The sequence below is a fragment of the Mytilus californianus genome, unplaced genomic scaffold, assembly GCF_021869535.1.
Source record: "Mytilus californianus isolate M0D057914Y unplaced genomic scaffold, xbMytCali1.0.p SCAF_4, whole genome shotgun sequence".
Taxonomy (NCBI): domain Eukaryota; kingdom Metazoa; phylum Mollusca; class Bivalvia; order Mytilida; family Mytilidae; genus Mytilus; species Mytilus californianus.
Genome location: NW_026262690.1, coordinates 70,327,610 through 70,343,056, shown reverse-complemented (window position 1 = coordinate 70,343,056; position 15,447 = coordinate 70,327,610). Strand labels below are relative to the sequence as shown.

The 15,447-nt window shown below is 32.2% G+C and overlaps 1 protein-coding gene across 15 annotated transcripts in view; it reads right to left on the bottom strand.

Moving 5' to 3' along the window:
• LOC127698684 (serum paraoxonase/arylesterase 1-like) overlaps window positions 1-15,447 on the bottom strand; it is a 244,324-nt gene that overhangs the window by 203,798 nt on the left and 25,079 nt on the right. For 2 of the 15 annotated variants that reach the window (XR_007980926.1, XM_052202296.1), the window contains exon 8: window positions 14,743-14,874. The exons of 12 other annotated variants lie outside the window; for them this stretch is intronic. Coding sequence is in view for 2 of the 3 variants with exons in the window: in XM_052202296.1 (XP_052058256.1) it covers window positions 14,743-14,874 (132 nt within the window). In the remaining variant the exon portion in view is untranslated. Of the gene's footprint in view, window positions 1-6,145; window positions 8,359-14,742; window positions 14,875-15,447 lie in introns of those variants that run through there. One more of the 15 variants, XM_052202298.1, reaches the window with a different exon arrangement.

Here is a 15,447-nt window from a genome sequence, read left to right as displayed (position 1 = left end):
TCACCAGACCATTTTTGTTGATATGAAGTATAATTGGTATATATGTTCAGTAAATCAACTTAATATCCATAACATGTTTTATTATTCGAAAAAATATGGATCTTCTTCCCTTTTATGCATAAATTACCTTAGCAGTATTTGGAACAACTTTCGAAAATTTAATGATTTGGCACCCCTGCATGTTGAATCTAATGTAGACGAAACGAGCGTCTGGTGTACTAAATTATAAGCCTGATAACTTAAATGAGTTTGTTTCCACATTGTTTTAGAATGTACTAGTCCTGTATTAATTCTGCTACTTCTTGTATGTACAAGATAAGTTGGCTATTACAGCTGTACAATTACGGTACTCATTTGAATAGACGTGTCTGCTGGGTTATATTATCAATCAACTAAATTCAACATATACTGCAGATTAAAATGTCAAGCACTTTCATGTTAACGTCCGTGTTCTGTATCTATAAATCGAATCGATGTTCTTTTTGACAAAGTAAGTTTTTCAGTCCTTTGACGAGGGTCTGGAACCTGAGATGCGCATTTCGACAATTAATGTCTCTTCAATGATGTTCGAGGTCAAACTATTTGAAAGTCCCAATAAACCTTTTACAAACTGTTGTATTGTTACACCACTGTCCCAGGTTAGGGGAGGGTTGGCGCCTTCAAACTAGTTTAACCTTGCCACATTCTGTATGTGCCTGTCCCAAGTCAGGAGCCTGTAATTCAGTGGTTGTCGTTTAAATTGTTGCTGTGTTACATATTTGTTTTTCGTTCATTATTTTGTACATAAATTTGGTCGTTAGTTTTCTCGCCAAGTTTGAATTGTTTTACATTTGTCATTTCGGGGCCTTTTATAGCTGACTATGCGGTATGGGCTTTTCTGATTGTTGAAGACCTATAGTTGTTAATTTCTGTGTCATCTGATCTCCTATGGAGAGTTGTCTCAGTGGCAATCATACCACAGTCTTTTTATATTTGAAGAGCTTATAAAACCAAAAATGACCAAAAGTACAGCCAAACCCGGACACGGAATCAAATCTATGCTTGAGGGAGATACAATCTTTACTTTAATATGATTTCTAAATTTTAAAACATCAAATTTAAATCAATCCGTATTTTTTAATGACAGTACCGAAATAATGGCTACTGGACGGGTGATTGATACCCTCCGGAACTAACAATTCAACAGCAAAGGTATGATGGACCTAGTATTAATAATAACATTTACGGTTCACATTTTATTGGACCAGATGCGCATTTCGACAATTAATGTATCTTCAGTTGTGTTCTAGGTCAAAATATTAAAAGCCCAAAACCTAATACAAACTGATTAAAGAGCTGAAAAAACTAAATAGGACCAAAAGTAAAGCAAAACAAGTCAAGGAATCAGAAATATTCTCGAAGAGGATACATTCCTAAATTTAAGATGATTTTGAAGTTTTATAACAGCAAATTTTAATATTTTCATGCCAGTGCCAAAGTAATGGCTACCTAACTGGTTATACCCTCAGGGAATAAAAGACTGCCAGCAGTAGTATCAACACAGTGGTAGTAATAATCATTAAGGGTGCCAATTTTATGGCACCAGATGCGCATGTCGATTATCAATATCTCTTCTGTGATGCACGGGCGAGGCCAAAATATTTTTAAGTTCAAAATCTAACACAAACATTGAAGTGCTGGTAAAACCAAAATGTTCGAACGTAATGCCAAACATGGAAAACAGGTCTATACTTGAGAAAGATACATTCCTTAATTTAAAATGATATCGAAATTTAATAGCGAACAAATTTAAATCATTCAAACAATATCCATATTTTCATGGCTACTGCATGGCTAGTGATACCACCAGGGACTCACAGTGTCCACAAGCATAGGTATTGAGAATTTATTAGAGGAGGTCGATTTATTACTAGTGAACAAGAAGGGAATATAAAACTGTCTCGCATATTGGCATATTAGATTTATTTCAAATAGTGGCCTTCAAAATTGATGTCAAAGTTAAATGAAACCAGTCGCATACATCTGTTCTTTTTATGAATTCACATTTAAAAAAAAATATGGTTTACCTATTCTGCTAAGTTTCCAAGATATAAAATTATTTACAAGATAACTAAACCCAACCACTGTAGAACATGATAACATTGAGGTAAAGGCCACCTGACAGGTTAGACAAAAAGTAGCAGATGATACTAAGTTGGCAATCAAATCAATCTTCAGAAAAAAACCAAATACCAAATATTGTTGACTTTCTATATGATACGGTAAACAAGAGTGCACACGCTGAAAAGTTTCTACTGCTTTACTAACTATCGATTTTATGTTGATAGTCCTAAATAAAAAGTTTCACTACAAGTATCATAAACATAAACATGATCCAAGACAATGAGGTCAAGGTCAGATAAACCAAGCTGGAAATACATGTACATTTTACAATTATTCCATACATATATATTTGACACATTGCTTATGGTATACAAAGAAACAGACCAAACATTGACCAATGAACAATAAAAAATGATGTCAAGGTCAGATGATACCTGCCAGACAGACACATAAACCTAACAATCATTCTATACACCAAATATAGCTGACATATTGCTTATAGTTTAAGAAAAACAGACCAAAACACAAAAACGTAACATTGAGCAATGAACCCTGAAAATGAGGTCAAGGTAAAACCTGCCAGATTGACATGTACATCGTAAAATATTTCCATACACCAAATAGTTGACCTATTGCAAACAGTTTTAGAAAAACAGACCAGAACACAAAAACTTAATTTTTACCACTGAACCATGAAACTGAGGTCAAGGTCAGATGACACCTGCCAGTTGGACATGTAAAACCTTACAATCCTTCCATACACCAAATATAGTAGACCTATTGCTTATAGTATCTGAGATATGGACCTCACCACAAAACTTAACCTTGTTCATTGATCCATGAAATGAGGTCGAGGTAAGTGAAAACTGTCTGACATGCACGAGGACCTTGCAAGAAACACACATATCAAATATGATCAAATATAGTTATCCTATTACTCATAATTAAGGAATTACAAAAAATCTCAAATTTTTTTTCAAAGTCACTGAACCACGAAAAATGAGGTAGATGACAATAGACATATGACCGGGAAACTTCATATCATAAGGCATTTATATACAATATATGAAGCATCCAGGTCTTCTTCCTTCTGAAATATTAAGCTTTTAAGTAGTTAGTTAATGCTGCCACCGGATCACTATCCCTATGTCCTGTTTTCTGCGACAGAAGTCGCAGGCTCGACAAAAATAGATATTATCCTTAAAATGTTACAGGGATATTGTAGACCAAGGCTATGACATATCAGGCGACCATACACTTAGTACACTTGTCACAACCAATCTTTTTATTGAATAAGGATGTACTACATGTATCATGTATATAAATCCTGAAAACTTTTAACTCATTGTTGGAAGCATAAAATATGACAGATGTCACACATAGATGTTTATATTCTTATTTATCCTCAGGCAAAGGTGACCTTTGAAAACTTGGCCATTTTTTTTTAGGTCCTTTTTTTGTCGTGTCTATGTATTTTTACATCCATGACTTTTAAACATTTATGTTTGAGTGTTCCTGATGAAGGGAAAACCAGAAAAGTGCTTCTGAACCACGATATTTATAAAGTGTTATTTGCATTAAATAAGACTTGGTTGATACCTCTGCTGGTAGGCTGTTTGTTACGTAGGATATCAACTCAGAAGTCAGTGCTTCAGTATGGACATGTTTTGTAACATACATTGGAAATTCCCCGTTAAAAAATTAACGAATTAATATCTAGAAACCAAGGTTCCAACTCCCTCTGGCAAATATGACTTTCATGAATTTGGATATTCTTTATAGGTCCATCATGTCCATTCTGTTCATATTGCTTCAAACATGTCTACATATATTTTACATCACTGGCATTCAAATGCTTAGGTTGGAATTCTATTCTTGATGAAGGTAAATCAAGAAAGGTAATTCGGATGCAACAAATTAATAATTTTTTTTTGTTTTCAATTTGTAACAAATTTTCATTCCAAAATAGAAAAGCAGAAGTGGTACAATTTTAATCCAGCAGAGACTTAATGAAAAGGATGGCAACAACTATCATGAGGGCACTGTAGTCTTCAACAAGGAGCAAAATCTATACTGTAAAGGACGTATATGACATGTCAGATGGGCATATTCTTGTAATTTATGATGAATCCACACATTTTTAAATATTATTTCCCCACCATGAATATACTGTGGAATAAACCTAATCCAAAAAACTGACATTTTCACTCAATAACAATGAAAAGTATTTTAAAAGCTTTTTTATTTACAAATATATCTATTGCTAAATAACTCTTATTATGTATCACAACAATGTTCCCATCAATAACAATTCAAGGTCATTGCAAAAAACAAAAACATTATTATTTAAATAAAAACTACACTATGGAAAACAATCACTTCCGAGTCATGATTTTTAAAATAAAAAAAAATATAAAGCACTTTTATCAAAAAGCAGTGTAAAACTGATGGCGGCGGCATAAAAATCCATTAAAAAACAAAATACAAGAAATCAGTCATGGTTGCTTTTTGTTGCTCTGTTAACATTTTTTTTCAATATTTTATTTACTCTCAGACAACATAAACTGGCCAAAAGGCAAGCAATCATAATAAATATAATACAATGGTGGATGAAACAGAGTGTAGCTTTATACATACCTTTGTTTTATAATATACATCAAATTAAGACTACAACTGACCTTAACTGGCCTTTAACTGACCTATAAATCATATGTCCAGTAGAAAAAATAGATGCAGACAACAAACAATGAAAATGCCAGACAATTATGTCATTTTTCATTCCTTTTAAAATATATGATTTCATGATATTTTTAAAAGTCAATCCCTTTTTTCTTTTAAAAGCCTTTTAACTGTGAAGAGACAAAAGTATTTTCATTCATACACTGTAAACCAATTTATTTCCACTGATAACTTTTTTTTTCATTTAACCCTTTCAAGAAAACTTAATTTTTTTGCAATTTTCAAACTTGATCAATATTAGAGATCTAGAAGATCAAAATTTGACATCAATATTTAAAATGAGTGTCATTTTACAAATCATGAAAGTTGTGTATTGGTTTGTGGTATCATTTTATTCATTTCAAAATTAACTGGAACTTGGACAACCTTTAAAGTCAATAGAATGAATTCTGGGAAAAAAGTAAAGGACCTTTTGAATTGTAGATTTGGAAGTTAATAATAATTTGACTTAAATTGTTTTTGAAAAATAAAAAAAAAAAATGTGTCTTGATTCTGACATTCAAAGGTCATGCTAGTCATTAAATGTCAAGTCACAGATAAAAAGACAAAAACACCCCAACATTTTGCAAAATTTAACATCTAGCAATAAAGTAAACATTTTTAGAAATTTTATTATTGCAGATCGGGTATAGGTCCACTCAAAATGATATTATTCTCTGTGGCACTAATATGTATTGTCTGCATTTTCATGTTTTATGTTGTTTGTAATACAATAATCTTGAAAAGGTCTACATTTTTGGAGCAGATTTTGTGATGCTGTTGCTGTCTACTTCACAACACTAAATTTCCTCCAAAAAAATGCATGTAATTATTTCTGTTCTAATTGAATAATTATTAATATAAACATCTAATCTATTGCATATTTCTACCATTTCTTTCTTATGTGGTTTTGTAAGTTATTGCATGTTTGCAGAAATAAATTTTCATAATATTATTGAATTAAACTATTTACAATGGATAATGTATAGAAAACAGCCTTTTAGAGACCAACCCCCATAGATCATCTTTAGATTCCACCATTTGTTCTTAAACAAATAAAATTCATTTGATTTGAAACTTACAACCTCTTTTGACAAAATCCTCTCTGCGAGAGGTCTCTGAAAGCAGGCCTTATCACATAATAAAATGTATAACTATAAGGAATACACTATTTAAATTAAAAAATATAGAAATTATGTCTAAGATTTGAATGTTAACAAAATATGTATAGAAAACAAAAATGTGTATCAAAATCCTTTATATTTAATATTTAGGTCTTTCCACTTTTCTGTGGAAAGACCTATTTTATTTATTCTGATTACTATTATTTTTTTTTTTTTTTTTTTTTTGCTTCTTCCACTTTTATTCATTGCGTAAAATTTTTGTTTTGCAAGATGTCCCTAAGATGTTTGGTATATGATATCGTTCAGTTTATGCACCTTTGAAAATGCCCCTGCTTAACCAAATACTTTTCTTTGTAAGAGTTATCTCCCTGAACACTGTTAACCGTAAAGAAATAGACAAATTTATTTCACCAAATTGCTAGTTATATCCTCAGGATGTTTTGTCCAATTTTAACCTAAGCGATACGAAAATTCCATATGAGAGTTATTTCCCCTTCTGTATTTTACATAAGTGATATATTGATGTATTGCATGAATGGTAAGTGATAGAGGTATGATACATTTGGTCTGAAACAATCCCATGACATCTTATAGGAGTTATTGCCCCTGAAATGTTTTAATTTAAGGTTAATTGATTATTACTTCAACATGGTACATGATAAAGCTTTAACTGATTATTATTTCAACATGGTACATGATAAAGCCATAGGGTCTTCTGCAAAATGTTTGGTGAAATATGACATTGAAAAATGACAACCGGAAGTTACCTTGAGTAAACCGGAAGAAGCCATTTTTGCACTTATTTCATGGAAATGTACTTAAAAACCGTATATTTTTTAAATAGGCATACATAAACCTATCATTCGAGACCGGAAATGACATTCTATAAACCGGAAGTGGCTAATTATCTCCCTTATTACAGGCAACAGTATATAGAAATCATATATTTTTGGAATCATTGTAAAAACAGCCATCTTTTGAGACCGGAAGTGACATTTTCTAAACAGGAAGTTGGCAATTATCGCCCTTATTTGAGGCAAAAGTATATAGAGACAATATATTTTTGGAATCAGTCGAAAGAAGCTATCGTATGAGACCAGAAGTCACATTTACTTAACCAGAAGTAGCACATTATCTCCATTATTTTACACAAAAGTATAGAGAACCCATTTATTTATCGAATCAGTATTAAGAAACCTATGATTGGACACCAAAAGTATCTTTGAGAAAACCTGAAGTAGCTTCTTATCAATTATTTAGAAAATTGATGTGGAAAGACCTTCAAATGTTCTCTGAACAATTGGTTAATTATATCTAAATATATTCTTTTTTATAGAAAAGAAAATTTGCAATAAATATAATTTGTAGGATTTCCAACCTTTAGAAATAATACAAGAGTAACTATTCATGGCAAACATTTACATGGAATTAAAAATACTGTTCCCTTCTGAGCTACAAAGTGCAACTGAAAACACAAATATTAACAAACAAAATGTGTTTTATGCTCTTCAACTTGGTACTTTATTTGACCTTTTAAACTTTTTTGATTCGAGCGTCACTGATGAGTCTTTTGTAGATGAAATACGTGTCTGGCGTACACAAATGTTTAAATCCTGCTATCTATGATGAGTTTATTTATCATAGGAATGAGATGCAGCTACCAGATCATATACAGTTTTTATTAACATGAACTGGTTATAAAATTTATGATTCCACTGCTAATGACAAATAGATGAAAAACTCAACATCAAAAGGTAAGGACCACTAACCAATTATAGGTTTCATAACTAGCAGTCCCATGTTTCAACACCACACTTTTGTTAACACATGTAAAATTATTCTATAGGAAGTCAGCAGAAATAGCGTCTACTATTTGTGGCATATCACACGGTCAAACTCAATAGAGAGGTGTACACTTGTTGAACACTTAGTCTGTAAATAACAGCTCTGGGATTTTATAAATAATCAAAGGATTTCCTGATACTCATTTAAAAATAACATATATTGGCAAATATACTTCATGTGAAAAGAAGACATTTTAAGTTAGATTATCTTACATTTGATCTTATTGGCTATATTTTTACAAAATATATATTAAAATCAGAAAATGGAACTGCTTTTCATTTGTCTGTATGAACATGTTTCACACAACAGGACTGCATTTCATTTATCTGCATGAATATGTTTCATACAATGGGACTGCATTTTATTCATGAGCTGCAGGGAAAACAAAGCATCACAATCAATCCATCCAGCGTACTTCACAATACAACAACTTGTGTTGTACTGTTCCTACCAACATAGCATCCTTGTACAAGGAGGCCACTGTTGATCCACTCAGCATATGACCATCATCACTTAAAACTTCTGTCATCTTGGTCACAACTCCATCTTTCATTTGAAGTTTAATTACCTGTAAGCAAAAAAATAATATAAGTCTTCTAAAGTATAAAATACAAAGTGTTCAATGCACAAGTGTAGCAATAGCAACATCTAGCAAAGAATTTTGCTTAAACAGGTGCTAGAAAAGGTCATAAACCTGCTGGGACATACACATTTTGCTATGTATAGAAGGCTTCAATGTGACATTGAGATTAAGAACAGCAATCAATAAAGAAAATGTTTTGTTTGGTTTGTGTTTGTAAGTACATGTTTAGAGATTTTGTCCAATAAATAATAAAGCATTTGAATTTTTTCAATCGGATGAATCAGTACATGATATTGTAACAATACTTCTAGTAATGTTTCCAGTGTTTACAAGTGTCAACAATACTTATAGCAATGTTTCCAGTGTTTACAAGTGTCAACAATACTTATAGCAATGTTTCCAGTGTTTACAAGTGTCAAAAATACTGTTATTCCACTCCAGTATTGTTTCATATCTTCCAATAATTACATTACAAAGATGTTTCTGGAGGCTTCCATTTTTTGTTTATTGGCACACAACAATCTTGTGGCATTTTAAAGTGATGTTTTATGTTCCAATAAAATGCAACATCCATGATTGGCTTGCTATGCTTCACAGTGTTACTCCCCTTTACATCAATGCATAGGAATATTAAAAACACAACTTTAGTATGAAGCAACAGTGGCAGCCATCTTTCACACACTATAGTTGCCGTCATGTAAAATTTGACCCAGGTTTTTTATCAAATATTTTTAAACTATCAATTGCAATCATTCGAAATGATGTTATTCACTAAGAGGAATAAATAATGTTTCCCAAAAAACACCACTGTCCTACCATTTATTGTGATTGCACTGTAAAATCCTGACCTTCAAATTATCCTACATGCTTTCCATTATAAGTCAGCCATCTTAGTTTCTGTGCAGGAGCCTTAATTCCTTAACTTTTTTTTTGTTTTTTGAAAACATATTTTATTCCGCTAAGTGAAAAACGTCATTTCAAATGAATGTGATTGATAGTTTAAAAATATTTGATAAAAACCCTGGTCCAATTTTACATGACATCAACTATAAGTATGATTGTAACTTGCTTTGATCCAGATAAGGACTTCTCAAGCTTATAATTTTTGCAATTTACAGTTTCCCTCTATCTGTTATATCGATTTTCAAGGTAAAAAATAAAAAGGCACTAATTTGTCATTAAAGGTCAATTTCAATAGGAGTCCATTTAAGTTGACGGTCATGTTTACTTATTTGTAGATCTTGGTTTGCACATCAATTTTTCTAGTGCAGTTTCTCTCTATCTTTTGTAGTTTTTAACATAATAGTAAATAGCAAGTTCCAACATAAAATGAATATGTATTATCATTAAAACAAATTAACTCATATAAGGAGTTCATTGACAATTTTTATCATTGGGATTTTTTTTTAGATCTTCTCTTGCAGACAATATTTGTGCTGAGATATAAGCCAAAAACATGATCTGAACTTGTTTTATTTTAATCCATAGTAGCCATTTTGTTTTTACTTGACAGGTAAATATATGAAACACAAGTTTTCAACCACATACCCTTAGGATTGGCGCGGGACATTTGCGCTTTTTCATAACACATTTGCGCTTTTTTTAATGGGTATTTGCGCTTCAATTTATAGGACATTTGCGCTTTTTAAATACCGTATAGCGGGTTATTTTCGCGGGGTGTTTATTTTCGCTTATTTTGGCGGGTAAGGGGAAATCGCGAAATTAAATTTCGCAAAAATTTATGCATACGTTCGGTACTTTCTAATAGCTAAAGCGTTTTATAAACTATCTATTTTTCCCATTCGTCGAATCAATAATGGTTTATGTTACTTTAACCAACATAAATGCGAAAGGCCATTGTTCCCAGGCTGTCAGATGTTAATTAGTTAATTGGTTACATAATAAAATAATTAATAATATTAGAGTGTAAGGTACTCTGTCAGGTATTTTATCCTTATTAATTAGTGTCAAATTATAAAAGAGTCGCAAGTCACTCATGATAATTTTATGATCTAATTAGTACATCAAAGGTCCGGTCAATTTCGTAACTAATCAACCGTAACATTTACCAGAGGATTGTACACCTATGACAAATATCTAAGTACCAGTATTCTATTGATTAACTGTATCAAAATATAATCAATAAATATAAAGGCGTGATGCAGGTAAAACAATCATTTAACCATAACAATAGATACTTTTATTATAGATCAATATGTGACACTTAAATAAACTATTATTTATCTTATCTCTCTATCTCTTGTCAATTTCTACAACTTTTTAACTACAACCATTTCAGTATCCGCCAAAATATTTAATAGGGATTAAAGAATCCGCCAAAATAAAAACCGCCAAAATTTTTCGTATACTTTGTTGCCCCTAACAGGCCTCTACAATAACTTTTTTTCCAACTTGTCCAGTAGGACAAGTACATACCAAAACTTACTTGTCCGAATGAAAATGTAACTTGTCCAAATGAAAATGTAACTTGTCCAACAAAAATCTTAATAATAACCTTTTTTGCATTTTAAGTCGATTCAAGGAACAAAATGAATTAAAACAATAGAACAGAATTTGATTTATATCTTTTGAAATACCTTTTAAAAACATGATTCGAGAACAACTGAATCTAGTCATGTCACAGGACTTAGGTTCTAGTTTTCATCAATGCCAAAGTCTCATCAGACTCTACACATGAGGCACCGTCTGATAGGCCTGTCAATTTCCACTCATTGGATTTGTATCCTGGTTTTTTAAGTAGAAAAAAGTTTATTCAAATTCAATCAATAAAAAAAAAAAGATGAGGTATGATTGCCAATGAGACAACTCTCTGCAAGAGACCAAATGACACAGAAATTAATAACTTTAGGTCACTGTATTGCAAGTATTGTTTTTTCTTTTATATATGATCAAATATGATTTGAGAATTTTATGGTAAATAATTTCTTCATTTTTATTTAAAAATATTTTTGTTAAAAAAATTACGGTATGGTATTTATTATAAAGCAACAGAATAAGGTAGGAAAACGAGGTACTGATTTGTCTTGGTCCCGAAATGTCTCCTGTCTCCTGCCTTGTCAAACTGTCTATTAATCATGTCTATTAAATATGTCTCCTACGGTGCCAAACTGTCTATTAAACTTGGAGCCGAATCGTTTCCGAGCTGGTGAGAACTGTCTTGTAAAGTTACCTTATCTACAAAGGCATTGTTGATTCGGACCAGTAGAACTGGTTTCCGAGAATAGTATGCCTTTTACCTGTTAAAAAGTACCTGACAAAGAACCAGTTTTAAATTATTGATTGCAAGTAAACATGTCAAATTAATACTTGTGTTTATCTTCTTTTCTTGTTTTTTGTTTATAATTACTTTGTTCATCAAAGTTGGATTAAATTTATTTTCTGCATAATAATTTAACTTGTCCTGTCGGACAAGCTTGATATAGCTTTTACTTGTCCGACCTTTTTTTCCTCTGGTACCGGACAATCGGACAAGCGTTATTGTCGAGCCCTCCCTAAATCGCGAAATTTTACACCCGCGAAAATAACCCGCTATACGGTAGGACATTTGCGCTTTTTATATAGGACATTAGCGCTTTTACAGTATTTGCTTCTTATGACTTCCCTCCTATTTTATACGGGCTTACGACCGGTAGGTCTGACCTGGCAGAGTTAAAGTCATAACTTTAATTATGGTTAAAAGTTTAATAGTCATTTCATAGCACATTCGTGTTTAAGTCATTTCATAAAATTGAGAATGGAAATGGGGAATGTGTCAAAGAGACAACAACCCGACCATAGAACAGACAACAGCAGAAGGTCACCAACAGGTCTTCAATGCAGCGAGAAATTCCCGCACCCGGAGGCGTCCTTCAGCTGGCCCCTAAACAAATATATATACTAGTTCAGTGATAATGAACGCCATACTAAACTCCAAATTGTACACAAGAAACTAAAATTAAAAATAATACAAGACTGACAAAGGCTAGAGGCTCCTGACTTGGGACAGGCGCAAAAATGCGGCGGGGTTAAACATGTTTATGAGATCTCAACCCTCCCCCTATACCTCTAGCCAATGTAGAAAAGTAAACGAATAACAATACGCACATTAAAATTCAGTTCAAGAGAAGTCCGAGTCTGATGTCAGAAGATGTAACCAAAGAAAATAAACAAAATGACAATAATACATAAATAACAACAGACTACTAGCAGTTAACTGACATGCCAGCTCCAGACTTCAATTAAACTGATTGAAAGATTATGTCTTCATCATATGAATATCAGGCACAATCCTTCCCGTTAGGGGTTTAGTATCATACCATCATAACATATATGAGAAGAACATAACCCGTGTCATGCCAACAACTGGTTTTTAAATAAATGTGTTTAGTGCGGATGCAAAGACCCTATAAGTGAATCAATATTAACGCCAAAATATGCAATCTTTAATGACCTGACAACAGTATCGTAACTATATCCCTTCTTAATAAGTCTATTTACAGGTTTTGTTAGCTTCAGAGGTGAATACTGACATTTTTGTGCTTTATAAAGAATATTTCCATAAAAAATTGGATGTGAAATACCTGAACGTATAAGAAGTCTGCATGTTGAGCTATATTTACGAATGATGTCCTTATACCGACGATAAAATTTAGTAAATGTTTTGACTAGTTTGTGATATCGAAAACCCTGGTGTAATAATTTTTCAGTAATACATAAATTTCTCTCGTTAAAATCTAAAACATTGTTACATACACGAGCAAATCGTACAAGTTGAGATATATAAACACCGTAAGATGCACATTAATATAATTATATATAGCTAAAAGTAAACATGCTAAAGACATAAAGACGCGTTTAGTCACCACAGGTTAGTTTTTGCTTGATACCTGAAGCTCAGGGAATGAACAAATTTAGCTATGAAATCAGTCCTGAGTGGTATGTCGCCCACATTTCAAATAAATATTCTAGCTTTCTTTCAACTCTTGACTGAGGGCCCTGTTTATCAATATAATGAATTTAAAGTAAATAACCGACTGTTGTTCAATGACAAAACTCCATCGTGACATATACATTTTTTTCCTTTACTAGTCTATAACTGTGAACTAACCAACGACAAATATAAGTTGAATTTATTTACGTAATGATTACAATTCATTAAAATTACAGGTAGACGACTATAGGTAAAAAGCACAAATGTCCAGTCAATTTAATACAGGTGTATCAAAATTTGAAGCGCAAATGTCCATAGTGTTTGGAGCGCAAATGTCCTATAGTGTTACAGGTAAAAAAGCGCAAACGTCCTGTGCCCCTTAGGATGATTGTGGCCTAGTATGGTCTAGATTTGAATGGTGGTTTCACAGAAGATTTTTTTACAAAGTTAATAACAATGGACATCAAGTGATGGCAATAGCTCACATTGTCTCAAGGTCAAGATCATTAGCTAATATAATGTAAATCACACTCAGCTTTCTGAATATGTTATTTAAAAAAATGACAAGTTTGTGTTATTGTTCTTCAGACCCTTCATTTGAGCTAAATAGAAGTAATGCTAAAGATTATCAATATACTGTTATTTTAAAATCAATATGTCTGGCGTTTTTTGTTTTTGTTTTTGGGACGTTTGCAATAGATTGCATACTTTCCTAAACAAATTTACCTTTGGCAATGCACATGTTTATGACATTCTGCACTGTTCATTAAATCGATGTATGAAAGCTACTCAGAATTACAGCCATCCATGTAAGGGTGTATGACGACATGATTTCAATATCAGCAGTAATGTTAAGTACTTTGATAATGTTTTCAGTAACAATGAACATTCTTTGATACTGTATTATTTAGTATATTTTTACTGGTGATTTTGTTGTTCATAATTACTGGTATTATAGATTTAAGTTCTATATCTGTACTGAATTATTGTAAGTTCTATGTACCCTTTGTTATTCCACAGATCAATTTAAGAGGGGTGGTTTGAGGTCTAAAATTACTTAATTTAACCCCTTCATATGTTCATGCTTCATGTGACTGTTCTAAGTCAGAAACACAGTCAGTGGTTGCCTTTTATATCTCAATGTTTTTTTGTGTTTTTCGTCACTTGTCTTTGTCAAATTTATTAACTACTTTTCAAGACTCAAGAGCTTGACATATTGCATGGACAATTGTTATTTGATAAAGACCGTATGTTGTGTTTTGGTTTTTTGTGCCATTAGGTTGGTACTTGTGGTTTACCTCAAATCTACTTTTATTCATATCAATATATTTCCTGAACAGACAGGTCATCCAGATGAGTCAAGGTTTTACATGTAAATTAATTGGACATCAAGATGAAAAAATGTCATTGACTTTCAAGTGTTAAAACATATTATATACCTGTGAAGGAGCTGGATTTTCTGGGTCATCTAAATGTGCAAGGATTTGCCACACTATTGGATGAGCACCGAGCAGAACATTACCATCTTTATCCAAAGTGGGATTGTCTATTGCTGTTTTTACATTAAATTCCTGAAATAAATCCCTGATCATGTATTCAAGTATTCATGTAACAGTTATGTACTGACATTTAAAAATGTTAGATATATGGATTTTTGCACTGTGCAGTGTAAGACTAGCACATGCATCACCCAATCAAATTAAAGACAGGAACTATAAACAGACCTATGACAATTTTTAAAGAGTTCCACTGCCACCATTGAACCATTTTAACAATATTAATTCAAACCAGGTTTATTAAATTTAAAAGCCACTGTTTTATATTCTACTTCAGTTCCAATTACAGTCAAGACTTCCTATTGAACCCCCTTGATGTATGTCTATGTTTATTACGTCAAGAGAATGGTTCCAGAGGGAATCATAAATATGTTACCTACCCAAAGTTGAGTACCAATTAGACCATATCATCAAACAGTTATCATTATTAATAGTAATGTTAACATTTGATTCAGGGACAAAACTAGTGGCTCTAAAGAGCCTGTGTCGCTCATCTGCATTTTCAAACAACGGCCACTTTTTAGTAAAAATTATCATAAAAGGGGAATAACTCTATTAAGAGTTAACTGACAATTTCAGTCATGTTGA